Here is a 13,550-nt window from a genome sequence, read left to right as displayed (position 1 = left end):
GACGACGACCCCGATGACGACGACCCCGGAGACGACGACCCTGGAGACGACGACGACATGGGAGACCGAGAAGCAGAAGAACAAGAGGCTGCAGAACAAAGAGCAGAAGAACATTAAGCATAAGACTAAATATCAGAGCAAAAGATATTATCTAAATTATAAGCAGAAGAAGACTAAGCAGTGTATGGGGGTGAGTCCGTTCCTCCTCGTGGTGCCCCTGGATAAAGCCTGATGCTGCAGGCCAAACTGAACGCGGACAAATGTACCTCTTTTGTGACAGGCAGAACGGAAGGTGTAATCTTCAAACTTTTATAGATAACAACTACGGGAATGCCTGTCACAAATAAGAATGTGATGAAGAAGTTGCATATGAAAAAGATAATAGTTAAATAAAAAGAATATGAACAATGTAAAAAAAAAAAAATTAGAGGTAGAAGAAGATGAATAAGGTGAAGATAGTTGATGTCAAAGAAGCTGATGATGAGGATAATGAAGAAGAAAGTGTGGGAGAAGTAAAAAAGAAGGTGAAGGACGTGGAAGTAGTGAAACATCAATATCTGACAAAATAAAAAAAAAAAATAGTCAAAATCTTTCTAACGCCGACCGTCATAAAAAAAACCCAAAAAAACCTGCTATTCTATTTGTTTGAGGTAAACCTCTGTGCCTTTAATGTCTCCGCCACCTCCCCCAATACATCCTACATTATTCTTAGTTGTTTTCCTTCATGTAGAATGAACCTACAAGGAAAGAAAGGGTTTATTTTAATTCCGATATTTTCGTCCCATTGACTTGCATTGGGATCGGGTATCGGTATCGGATTAGATCCGATACTTTGACGGTATCGGCCGATACTTTCCGATACCGATACTTTCCGATATCGGAAGGTATCGCTCAACACTAATGATAATGTGTACAAACTGTAAAGCGCTGTGGAATATGTTAGCGCTATATAAAAAAAAGAAGAAAAAAAAGATAAAGATGGCTTGGAATTATCAGAACTAATTTGTAGTTTCAGAACTAATGGGTCAATTCAAGCGTTAATCCATTTTTATAACAATTGCTATCATTAAAAAGCAGAAAAATTTAGCACAACACAGTTTTTGCCATAGCTGTGCCAAGCGTGGGGAGAGGTAGCTAACATAGCCTCATAGCTTTACTATAATTTTGGTGTAAATTATAGCAGAAATGTCTTATAGTCCATGATTTTCCTACACTGGTAGCCAAAACATGTTTTAAGTTTATTAAGAAGCAAATACCTCTTAATGAATCTGGAGTATCATAGTCTAGCAGACATTGGTTTAAGGTCGGTGTCCTACTTGCAACTGCAATGAGAGAAACTCGAGCGAGTCTCCCTCCTCAATACCTGTCTCTCCCTTTGATGTGGGCTCCAGCGCTGAGCCCACATCTTTCCCAATGCATGTCAGCTGTTTTGAACAGCTGATATGTGCCCCTAAGGTTCCCTTCACATCTCAGTTTTTTGCTATCAGTCGCAACTGGTCGAATTTCGAAAAAAAAACGAATCTGGTGACTGATGCCGCAGGATCCGTTTTTTTCTCATAGACTTGTATTAGCGACGGATGGCCTCACGTTCATCTGTTGTTCGTTGGATCCGTCGAAAATCGTTTGTCCGGCGGCCGAAGACAATGGACAAAGTAAGGTTTTTTGTGCACGTTGCAAAATCAGACATCGACGGATCTGTCGTTTGCTTGAATGGAAGCCTATGGGTGCTGGATCTGTTAAATGATGGAATCCGGCTACGGATTCCATTTTTTTTTAACTGAGCATGCTCCGATTTATTTAGGATCCAATTAGCCAGATCTAAGGCCAGCGTCACACTAGGCGTAAGTAAATACGGTCCGTTTTTTACGGCCGTAATACGCAGTAATTGTCCCAAAACACTGTTCTGTATTCTATGCAAGGATGCGATTTTTACGCACAAATTTATGTGTGTCATCCGTATGGTATGGTATGATTTTTTCTTGCAGGCTTGCAAAATGGACATATCATGGATCCATCGGCTCAAATATTCTTAGAAACATATATACAGTCATATATATATATATATATATATATATATATCAGTGAGACACATATATATGTATCTATATATATAATTGTCTAAGGGTCACTTCCGTCTGTCCTTCTGTCTGTCTGTCTGTCACGGATATTCATTGGTCGCAGCCTCTGTCTGTCATGGAATCCAAGTCGCTGATTGGTCTCGCCAGCTGACTGTCATGGCTGCCGCGACCAATCAGCGACGGCCACAGTCCGAATAGTCCCTCCCTACTCCCCTGCAGTCAGTGCCTGGCGCCCTGGCACCGGAAGCTGCTGCCTGCACCGCACACAGGCGACAGAACTACAAGGGGCCCTTCGGAAGGTGAGTATATGTTTATTTTTTATTTTTTAACCTGTGACATATGTGGCTGGGCAATATACTACGTAGCTGGGCAATATACTACATGACTGGCCAATATACTTCGTGGCTCTGTGCTGTATACTACGTCACTGTGCAATATACTACGTGGTTCTGTGCTGTATACTACGTTGCTGTGCAATATACTACATGGCTCTGTGCTGTATACTACGTCACTGGGCAATATACTATGTGGCTGGCCAATATACTACGTGGGCTGTGCAATATACTACGTCGCTCTGTGCTGTATACTACGTCGCTGTGCAATATACTACGTGGCTCTGTGCTGTATACTACGTTGCTGTGCAATATACTACGTGGCTGGGCAATATACCACGTCACTGTGCAATATACTACGTCACTGGACAATATACTATGTAACTGCGCAATATACTACGTGGCTGGGCAATATACTACGTGGCTGGGCAATATACTACGTGGGTTGTGCAATATACTACGTGGACATGCATATTCTAGAATACCCGATGCGTTAGAATCGGGCCACCATCTAGTATATATATATATTTATATTTAATTCAGCGCTAGATAGCAGAAAAGCCGGTAATTCAATTGCCGGCTTTTCCTATCTCCTTCACAAACCCGACAGGATATGAGACATGGTTTACATACAGTAAATAGCAAGGTGACATTAACCCTTCATTAACCCATATCCCACAGCTACACGGGAGTGGGAAGAGAGAGGCTAAGTGCCAGAATAGGCGCATCATACAGATGTGCCTTTTCTGGGGTGGCTGGGGGCAGATGTTTTTAGTCAGGGGGGGTCCTATAACCATGATCCCTCTCTAGGCTATTAATATCTGCCCTCAGTCACTGGCTTTCCCACTCTGGCGGAGAAAATTGCGCGGGAGCCCACGCCAATTTTTTCCGGGATTTAACCCTTTAATTTAAGCTAGAGCCCCCAAATTTTACACAGAGACACTTCTTACATTAGTAAAGAGGAATATGTAATAAAAGAAGGGATATGAGATGGTTTACTGTATGTAAACCATGTCTCATATCCTGTTGGGTTTGTGAAGGAGATGGGAAAAGCCGGCAATTGAATTACCGGCTTTTCTGCTATCTAGCGCTGAATTAAATATAAATATATATATGTGTCTCACTGACATATATATATTTATATATATATATATATATATATATATATATATATATATATATACTGTATATATGTTTTTAAGAATACTTGAGCCGATGGATCCACGATATGTCCATTTTGCAAGCCTGCGAGAAAAAAATCGCCGTACGGAAGACATACGGATGCCATAAGAATAAATTTGTGAGTAAAAATTGCATCCTCGCATTGAATATGGAACAGTGTTTTGGGACAACTACTGCGTATTACGGCCGTAAAAAACGGACCGTATTTTCATACACCTAGTGTGACGCCGGCCTTAGAGTGAATCATATTTATAATTATGTGTATACCTATACCTATACTTATAATGTTATGTTTGTTCGTAACAATGTAACACCATGTATTTAAAAGCTCATTTTGGATAGAATAGAAGTACTAAATTGCTCTTTTATATATATATAAGAAAAGTGAGTCTCTTTAGACGCTACCATGTAGATATTCGTTAGGAAAGGAGAACCTGATCCCCGATCCCGCCATGCTAATCCCTTCTAGGAACCTTCATAAATAAGAAAACTTGGAGGTTGTAACATGTCTGTTTTTTTGTTGTTTTTTTTTTGCTACCTGATGAAGGCTGCACTGTAAAAATAGCAGCCGAAACGCGTTGTACTGTATTTTAAAAATATTTAAAAAATATATTTTATTTTTTTTGTTTTGAGAAAATAAATGAATTTTTATTAACATTTTTCACTGGAAGTGGATGCATTCAAAAAATCCGTAGGTGCTTAGCGCCACATTTGCTTGGAGTTTATTTTCCCTTTGGATTATGAAGGATATTAGTCTTAGATCACTTGCAGAACAGTGGGAAAGGGTAGGGTGATGGTGATGGACAGAAATGAGGGATGGGATATAGGGTGGTGCAGAACTGTGGAGAGCTTTGTGGGTGAGAAAGAAAAGTTTGCATTTATTGTATTCTGCAGTGAATGGGCATCCAGTGCAATGACTGGCACAAGGTGGAGGCATTGGTCAAGCGGCTGGACAGAAATACAACCTGTCTGTCTCATTCATGACGGACTGAAGAGGAGAGAGATTGGTTAGAGGAAGACAGATCAGTAAATTGTTGAAAATGAGTAAGAGCGACAGTAACTGTTTTTGCAGTTTGAAATTTGAGAAAAGGTTGGATTCTGTAGATGTTGTTAAGATTCAGTTAAGATGAGATAGTGAGTGACTGGATACAGCGAAAAGAGGAAAGTTCTGTGTCAAATAACCATAACCCGCTTGGGAGTTATGGTTGAACCACCTGAGGCAATTGCAAGGTTAGTTATAGGTAGTCTAGTAGAGGGCGGAAACCCAAAAAGTTTAGTTTTGGAAAGATTCCGTTTTTGGAGCTTCATAAGACAGCTTCATATTTCTAGCAAAAATACTGTTATACAAGTCAATACTTGATACATATTTTAGGGTTGTCAATCACAAAAATACAAAATACAGCTTATAGCCCACTCTCATGAAGCTTAAACATTAATGGAGGCATATAGGCAAATGTGGACAAAGTCTCAGTAACTGATCAATATTTCTATATGCTTACAGTAACATATCTTAGAATTCAGAAAGCCACATACCATAGGAGATAATGTAACTGTGCATACATCAACATGATAATTTAGCATTCACAGTCTTATTAGAACTCTCCACAGAACCGTAATGCACACATTGAGTGATTGGTAAGTTTTATACCTCGGTATTTGTGTTTCAATAATTTTTATAAAATTTTTCAATATTAACAGAAATATAATAGAAATGGAAAAAGAGAGGGAGAAAAGATAGATTTAAATAATTCTTTAATAGAGAGTAATTGGGATAGTAGCAAAGGAACGGATAATGAAGCAAAGGGAGACTTTAAACGCGTAGCTCTTCCTTACATGTTACAATAAAATGCGTAATACACTTTAATTAGCAAACACAGGTTTATGTATACTGTATATAGCAAAAATAACCAATAAGAACAAACAGAAATTATTTACTTTCCTAAGATTATTTAACTTAATATTAATGGTTCCATTTCATATAGAATATAATTATAACGAATCAGACTATGAATAGGAATTGTCCTATAATTCCCTTTTAAAAAAAAAAAAAAAAATTTTTCAAGAGTATTATTTGCTAAGGCATGGGAATATTAAGAAGTTTTATGAAGTGAAATTTTATTTATAATATCCGACACTTTAGGGACATTTTTTTTCATTTCCTCCATATTTGTAAGTCAAAACCAGGAGTGCAACGATCCAAGAAAGTACAATAGAAACATACGCACCACTTCTGCATTTTTACCTAATCCTGGTTTTGGCTTACAAATACCAAGGTAAAAAAACTCACAAAATATTCAACGTGTGCACGTGGCCTTATATAAGTTATCACAGAGGTGCATAAGCCCTTTTCAGTACTTACAAATGCCTGGAATTTTATACAGAATTAATGCAAATACAAAAGAAAAAAATGGATGTCATGTTCTATTACATAGCGTATATGCAGAGGTATTACAATGCAATGTTTCTAGGGGTGAATATCCTTATAGATACAGCACCAGCCGGAGCTTATACATCAGTGCACAGAGTCTGAACTATAGCCTTAACCTAAGACTGTATTCCCGATAAAGCTGTTTTTCCATGGAACTTACCCTTTTCTTGAGAAGTCAATAAGTAAAGTAGGATAGTAGTTATAACTTTTCTCACAGCAGTCATTTTTAATACAGCAGTACCTTGTTTAAAACATGTATTCCGACAACTTGTGCTAACCTTAAACCACATCCTTCCTTTTAGGTTAGTGCATTTCAAGGAAAAATGAAGTCAGTTGTGGTCTGAATGAGGAACTTTAATAGGGTGGAGACCATTTCTACTTTATTGCAGCTTTATCTTTAATATAGAGTGCTTTTGCAAATTGGGAACTCCTGGACTCCTACGTTAAGGGTACTTGCAAACATGGCCATATTTATAAGGATACCGTCACACTGAGCAACTTTTGAACGAGAACGACAGCGATCCGTGACGTTGCAGCGTCCTGGATAGCGATCTCGTTGTGTTTGACACGCAGCAGCGATCAGGATCCTGCTGTGACATCGCTGGTCGGAGCTAGAAGTCCAGAACTTTATTTTGTCGCTGGATCACCCGCTGTCATCGCTGGATCGGCGTGTGTGACACCGATCCAGTGATGTGTTCGCTTGTAACCAGGGTAAATATCGGGTTACTAAGCGCAGGGCCACGCTTAGTAACCCGATGTATACCCTGGTTACCATTGTAAATGTAAAAAAAAAAAACAGTACATACTTACATTCCGGTGTCTGTCACGTCCCTCGCCGTCAGCTTCCCGCACTGACTGTGAGCGCCGGCCGTAAAGTAAAAGCAGAGCACAGCGGTGACGTCACCGCTGTGCTGTGCTTTACGGCAGGAAGCTGACGGCGAGGGACGTGACAGACACCGGAATGTAAGTATGTAGTGTTTTGTTTTTTTTTACATTTACAATGGTAACCAGGGTAAACATCGGGTTAATAAGCGCGGCCCTGCGCTTATTAATCCAATGTTTACCCTGGTTACCCGGGGACTTCGGCATCGTTGGTCGCTGGAGAGCTGTCTGTGTGACAGCTCTCCAGCGACCACACAACGACTTACCAACGATCACGGCCAGGTCGTATCGCTGGTCGTGATCGTTGGTAAATCGTTTAGTGTAACGGTACCTTAACTATTGCTAAACTAGGCAATAAGTCCACGTATGCTCACGCATTTAAAGGGAACCTGTTACCTGATCCATGCTGCCCAAACAGTGCACAGCATGAACCAAAGATTGCAGCCAGGTATATTTTTTTCTCAAAAAAAGGGACCTGCTGTTAGATGCCTGCCTCCTGACACTAATTATGCTGGAAGCTCTTTATGCCAGACCTAATAGTAGAAGAGGTCTGGCTTTCTGTTGCTCTACCAATATTAGGACGTCTTCCCCTTTCAACATTTTTTCCTTACCTTCACAAGCAATAGAGTAGACCAGTTGATATAATTCAAGGTTGATACTGTTTTGGTGTCGTTTGTATACTAAATGTCATAGTGGTAACTCGCATGCTTCCTCAGCGTCACCCTACTTACTGTAGTCGTAGGCTTCTCCTCGTGTGAAGTCATCTGAGTTTGCTGCTTGCACAATGCCTCAGCACTGCTGCATCTGCATATTGTTTCCATTTGGCCTTAGGGAGGAGCGTGGCAGATCTTTGCAGGAATTTAACCATGCTATGTCCTTCAGAGATTAGGTTTCCTCTACTGTGGGTAAAATCCTGGAGGGCATTCTAAAGGATGCTATGCTGGAATATCTGAAGAGGAATAACCTCATGACCCAATATCAACATGGGTTTACTAGGGACCGTTCCTGTCAGACTAATCTGATCAATTTCTATGAGGAGGTAAGTTCTGGACTGGACCAATGGAACCCAGTGGACGTAGTTTATATAGACTTTTCAAAAGCTTTTGATATGGTGCCACACAAAAGGTTGATACATAAAATGAGAATAATGGGGATAGGGGAAAATATGTGTAAGTGGATTAAGAGCTGGCTCAGGGATAGGAAACAAAGTGTGGTTATTAATGGAGCACACTCGGACTAGGTCGCGGTTAGCAGTGGGGTACCACAGGGGTCAGTATTGGGCCCTCTTCTTTTTAACATATTTATTAATGATCTTGTAGGGGGCATACAGAGTGGAATTTCAATATTTGCAGATGACACTAAACTCTGCAGGGTAATCAATACAGAGGAGGACAATTTTATATTACAGGATGATTTATGTAAACTAGAAGCTTGGGCTGATAAATGGCAAATGAGCTTTAATGGGGATAAATGTAAGGTCATGCACTTGGGTAGAAGTAATAAGATGTATAACTATGTGCTTAATTCTAAAACTCTGGGCAAAACCGTCAATGAAAAAGACCTGGGAGTATGGGTGGATGACACATTTAGTGGCCAGTGTCAGGCAGCTGCTACAAAGGCAAATAAAATAATGGGATGCATTAAAAGAGGCATAGATGCTCATGAGGAGAACATAATTTTACCTCTATACAAGTCACTAGTTCGACCACACTTAGAATACTGTGTACAGTTCTGGTCTCCGGTGTATAAGAAAGACATAGCTGAACAAGAGCGGGTGCAGAGAAGAGCGACCAAGGTTATTAGAGGACTGGGGGGTCTGCAATACCGAGACAGGTTATTACACTTGGGACTATTTAGTTTGGAAAAACGAAGGCTAACCGGTGATCTTATGTTAATGTATAAATATATGAGGGGACAGTACAAAGACCTTTCTGATGATCTTTTTAACCTTAGACCTGAGACAGGGACAAGGGGGCATCCTCTACGTCTGTAGGAAAGAAGGTAAGCATAATAACAGACGCGGATTCTTTACTGTAAGAGCAGTGAGACTATGGAACTCTCTGCCGTATGATGTTGTAATGAGTGACTCATTACGTAACCCCTTAATCCCATTGGACGTACTATCCCGTCAAGGTGACCTGGGACTTAATTCCCAGTGACGGGATAGTACGTCCAGTGCGATCAGCTGCACTCACGGGGGAGGGCGGACGATCGCGGCCGGGTGTCAGCTGACTATCGCAGCTGACATCCGGCACTATGTGCCAAGAGCGGTCACGGACTGCCCCCGGCACATTAACCCCCGGCACACTGCGATCAAACATGATCGCAGTGTTCCGGCGGCATAGAGAAGCATCGCGCAGGGAGGGGGCTCCCTGCGGGCTTCCCTGAGACCCTCGGAGCAACGCGATGTGATCGCGTTGCTCCGAGGGTCTCCTACCTTCTGCTCCCTGCAGGTCCCGGATCCAAAATGGCCATGGGGCTGCATCTGGGTCCTGCAGGGAGGTGGCTTACCAGCGCCTGCTCAGAGTGGGTGCCGGGAAGCCTCCCTGCTGTGCATGTCAGTTCGCTGATCTGACACAGTGCACAGCAAAGTGTCAGATCAGTGATCTGTCACTTTACTGTGATGTCCCCCGTGGGGCAAAGTAAAAAAGTAAATAAAACTATATTTACATGTGTAAAAAAAAAAAAAATCACAAATAAATAATAATAAAAATAAATATTGTTCTAATAATAATCTTTATTTTTATATAGCGCTAACATATTCTGCAGCGCTTTACAGGTTGCACACACATTATTGTCACTGACCCCGTTGGGGCTCACAATCTAAATTCCCTATCAGTATGTCTTTGGAATGTGGGAGGAAACGGGAGTACCTGGAGGAAACCCACGCAAACTAGGAGAGAACATACAAACTCTTTGCAGATGTTGTCCTTAGTGGGGCTTGAACCCAGGACTCCAGCGCTGCAAGGCTGCTGTGCTATCCACTGCGCCACCATGCTGCCCCATAAATACATTCCTTTATCTAAATGAAAAAAAAACAATAAAAGTACACATATTTAGTATCGCCGCATCTGTAACGACCCAACCTATAAAACTGTCCCACTAGTTTACCCCTTCAGTGAACACCGTAAAAAAAATAAAAAAAAACCGAGGCAAAAAACAACACTTTATTATCATACTGCCGAACAAAAAGTGGAAAAGCATGCAATCAAAAAGACGGATAAAAATAAACATAGTACCACTGAAAACGTCATCTTGACCCGCAAAAAACGAGCTGCCATACAGCATCATCAGCGAAAAAATAAGAAAGTTATAGTCCTCAGAATAAAGCGATGCAAAAATAATTGTTTTTACTATAGAATAGTTTTTATCGTATAAAAGCGCCAAAACATAAAAAATTATATAAATGAGGTATCACTGTAATCGTACTGACCCGAAGAATAAAACTCCTTTATCCATTTTACCAAACGCAAAACGGTATAAACGCCCCCCCCCAAAAAAAAAGAAATTAATGAATAGCTGTTTTTTGGTCATACTGCCTCACAAAAATCGGAATAAAAAGCGATCAAAAAATGTCATGCGCCCGAAAATGTTACCAATAAAAACGTCAACTCGTCCCGCAAAAAACAAGACCTCACTTAATTCTGTGGACCAAAATATGGAAAAATTATAACTCTCAAAATGTGGTAACGCCAAAAAATATTTTTTTGCAATAAAAAGCGTCTTTTAGTGTGTGACGGCTGCCAATCAAAAAAATCTGCTAAATAACACGCTATAAAACTAAATCAAATCCCCCTTCATTACCCCCTTAGTTAGGGAGAAATAAAAAAAATAAAAAAATGTATTTATTTTCATTTTCCCATTAGGGTTAGGGCTAGGGTTAGGGTTAGGGCTAGAGTTAGAGTTAGGGTTAGGGTTAGGGTTAGGGCTAGGGTTAGGGCTAGGGTTAGGGTTATGGTTAGGGCTACGGTTAGGGCTAGGGTTTGGATTACATTTACGGTTGGGATTAGGGTTAGGGGTGTGGTTAGGGTTATGGCTAGGATTAGGGTTAGGGGTGTGTTGGAGTTGGGGTTTGGGGTGTGGTTGGGATTAGGGTTAGGGGTGTGTTTGGGTTAGGGTTTCAGTTAGAATTGGGGGTTTCCACTGTTTAGACACATCAGGGCACTTCAAACGCGACATGGCGTCCGATCTCAATTCCAGCCAATTCTGCATTGAAAAAGTAAAACAGTGCTCCTTCCCTTCCGAGCTCTCCGATGTGCCCAAACAGGGGTTAACCCCAACATATGGGGTATCAGCGTACTCAGGACAAATTGGACAACAACTTCTGGGGTCCAATTTCTCTTGATAACCTTGGGGAAAAAATGGGGGGGCTAAAAACCATTTTTGTAGGAAAAAAATGATTTTTTATTTTCACGGCTCTGTAGTGAAATACTTGGGGGTTCAAAGTTCTCATAACACATCTAGATAAGTTCCTTGGGGGGTCTAGGTTCCAATATGGGGTCACTTGTGGGGGGTTTCTACTGTTTAGGTACATCAGGGGCTCTGCAAATGCAACGTGACGCCTGCAGACCAATCCATCTAAGTCTGCATTCCAAATGGCGCTCCTTCCCTTCCGAGCTCTGCCATGCGCCTAAACGGTGGTTCCCCCCACATATGGTGTATCAGCGTACTCAGGACAAATTGGACAACAACTTTTGGGGTCCAATTTCTCTTGTTATCCTTGGGAAAATACAAAACTGGGGGCTAAAAATTAATTTTTGTGGAAAATAAAAATAATTTTTATTTTCACGGCTCTGCCTCATAAACTGTAGTGAAACACTTGGGGGTTCAAAGCTCTCACAACACATCTAGATAAGATTCTTAGGGGGTCTACTTTCCAAAATGGTGTCACTTGTGGGGGGTAAAAAGTTCATTTTCGTGAAAAAATATTATTTGTTATTTTTACGGCTCTACATTATAAACTTCTGTGAAGCATTTTTTGGGTCAAAGTGCTCACCACACATCTAGATAAGTTCCTTAGCGGGTCTACTTTCCAAAATGGTGTCACTTGTGGGGGGTTTCAATGTTTATGCACATTAGTGGCTCTCCAAAAGCAACATGGCGTCCCATCTCAATTCCAGCCAATTTTGCATTGAAAAGTCAAATGGCGCTCCTTCCCTTCCGAGCTCTGCCATGCGCCCAAACAATGGTTTACCCCCACATATGTGGTATCGGGGTACTCAGGACAAATTGTGCAACAACTTTTGGGGTCCATTTTCTCCTGTTACCCTTGGTAAAATAAAATAAATTGGAGCTGAAGTAAATTTTTTGTGAAAAAAAAATTAAATGTTCATTTTTTCTTTTAAACATTCCAAAAATTACTGTGAAGCACCAGAAGGGTTAATAAACTTTTTGAATGTGGTTTTGAGCACCTTGAGGGGTGCAGTTTTTAGAATGGTGTCACACTTGATTATTTTCTATCATATAGACCCCTCAAAATGACTTCGAATGTGATGTGGTCCCTAAAAAACATGGTGTTGTAAAAATGAGAAATTGCTGGTCAACTTTTAACCCTTATAACTCCCTAAAAAAAAAAATTTTGTTTCCAAAATTGTGCTGATGTAAAGTAGACATGTGGAAAATGTTACTTATTAAGTATTTTGTGTGACATATCTCTGTGATTTAAGGGCAGAAAAATTCAAAGTTGGAAAATTGCAAAATTTTTGCCAAATTTCTGTTTTTTCACAAATAAACGCATGTAATAACAAAGAAATTTTACCACTATCATGAAGTACATTATGTCTCGATAAAACAACGTCAGAATCACCGGGATCCGTTGAAGCATCCCAGAGTTATAACCTCATAAAGGGACAGTGGTCAGAAATGTAAAAATTGGCCCGGTCTGTTGTGAACTCTGTTTCCGGGCTCCCTCCTGTGGTCATGAGTGGTACTGTGTGAGTTCTCTCTTTGGGCTCCTAATGGTGGCTCTTTTTGTTATTTTGCAGGTTTCTGGCAGGATCAGCTGTCTCGTCATCTGCTAGTTAGGTTTCCTATTTAATCCACCTGGTCCTTCATTCCTTGCCTGTTGCCGTTGTATTCGGTGCTATTCTGATTGCTCCTGTCTACATCCGTTGTCAGTCTCTCCAAGAGAAGCTAAGTTCTGTTTGCTTATTTTTGCTCATCTGTGTTCAAGATGTTTCCTAGTATATGATGAGTTTTTGTCCAGCTTGCTAATATATGATTTCCCTGCTTGCTGGTGCTCTGGGGTGCTGAGTTGCTCCCCCCACATCGTTAGTTGGTGTGGGGGTTCTCGCATTCTCTGCGTGGATATTTTTGCATAGGGTTTTTTACTGACCGCACAGATCCCTTGCTATTTTCTGCTATCTAGCGTTAGCGGGCCTCATTTGCTTAACCTGTTTCATCTCTGTGTTTGTCTTTTCCTCTTAACTCACCGTTATTATTTGTGGGGGGCATCTATATCTCTGGGGAATTTCTCTGAGGCAAGTGAGGTCTTTACTTTCTCTTTAGGGGTAGTCAGTTTCTCAGGCCGTGAAGAGATGTCTAGGATTTCAGGAAACGTTCCACGGCTGCCTATAGTGTGTGCGGTTAGGATCAGGTTTGCGGTTAGTCCAGTTACCACATCCCCAGAGCTCTGTTGTGAATTTGGAT

General features: G+C 40.9%; 1 protein-coding gene across 1 annotated transcript in view; it reads right to left on the bottom strand.

Annotated features, from left to right (window-relative positions):
* Positions 1–6,316, bottom strand: part of LOC143775573 (uncharacterized) — a 109,025-nt gene extending 102,709 nt beyond the window's left edge. Inside the window, exon 1 of the mRNA XM_077263865.1 lies at positions 6,181–6,316. Coding sequence (XP_077119980.1) covers positions 6,181–6,310 — 130 coding nt within the window. The 5' untranslated portion in view covers positions 6,311–6,316. The remainder of the gene's footprint in view (positions 1–6,180) is intronic.
* Positions 6,317–13,550: the final 7,234 nt, after the last annotated feature.

This window comes from Ranitomeya variabilis, chromosome 5, assembly GCF_051348905.1.
Source record: "Ranitomeya variabilis isolate aRanVar5 chromosome 5, aRanVar5.hap1, whole genome shotgun sequence".
Lineage (NCBI taxonomy): Eukaryota > Metazoa > Chordata > Amphibia > Anura > Dendrobatidae > Ranitomeya > Ranitomeya variabilis.
This window is presented reverse-complemented; position numbering and strand designations above follow the sequence as displayed.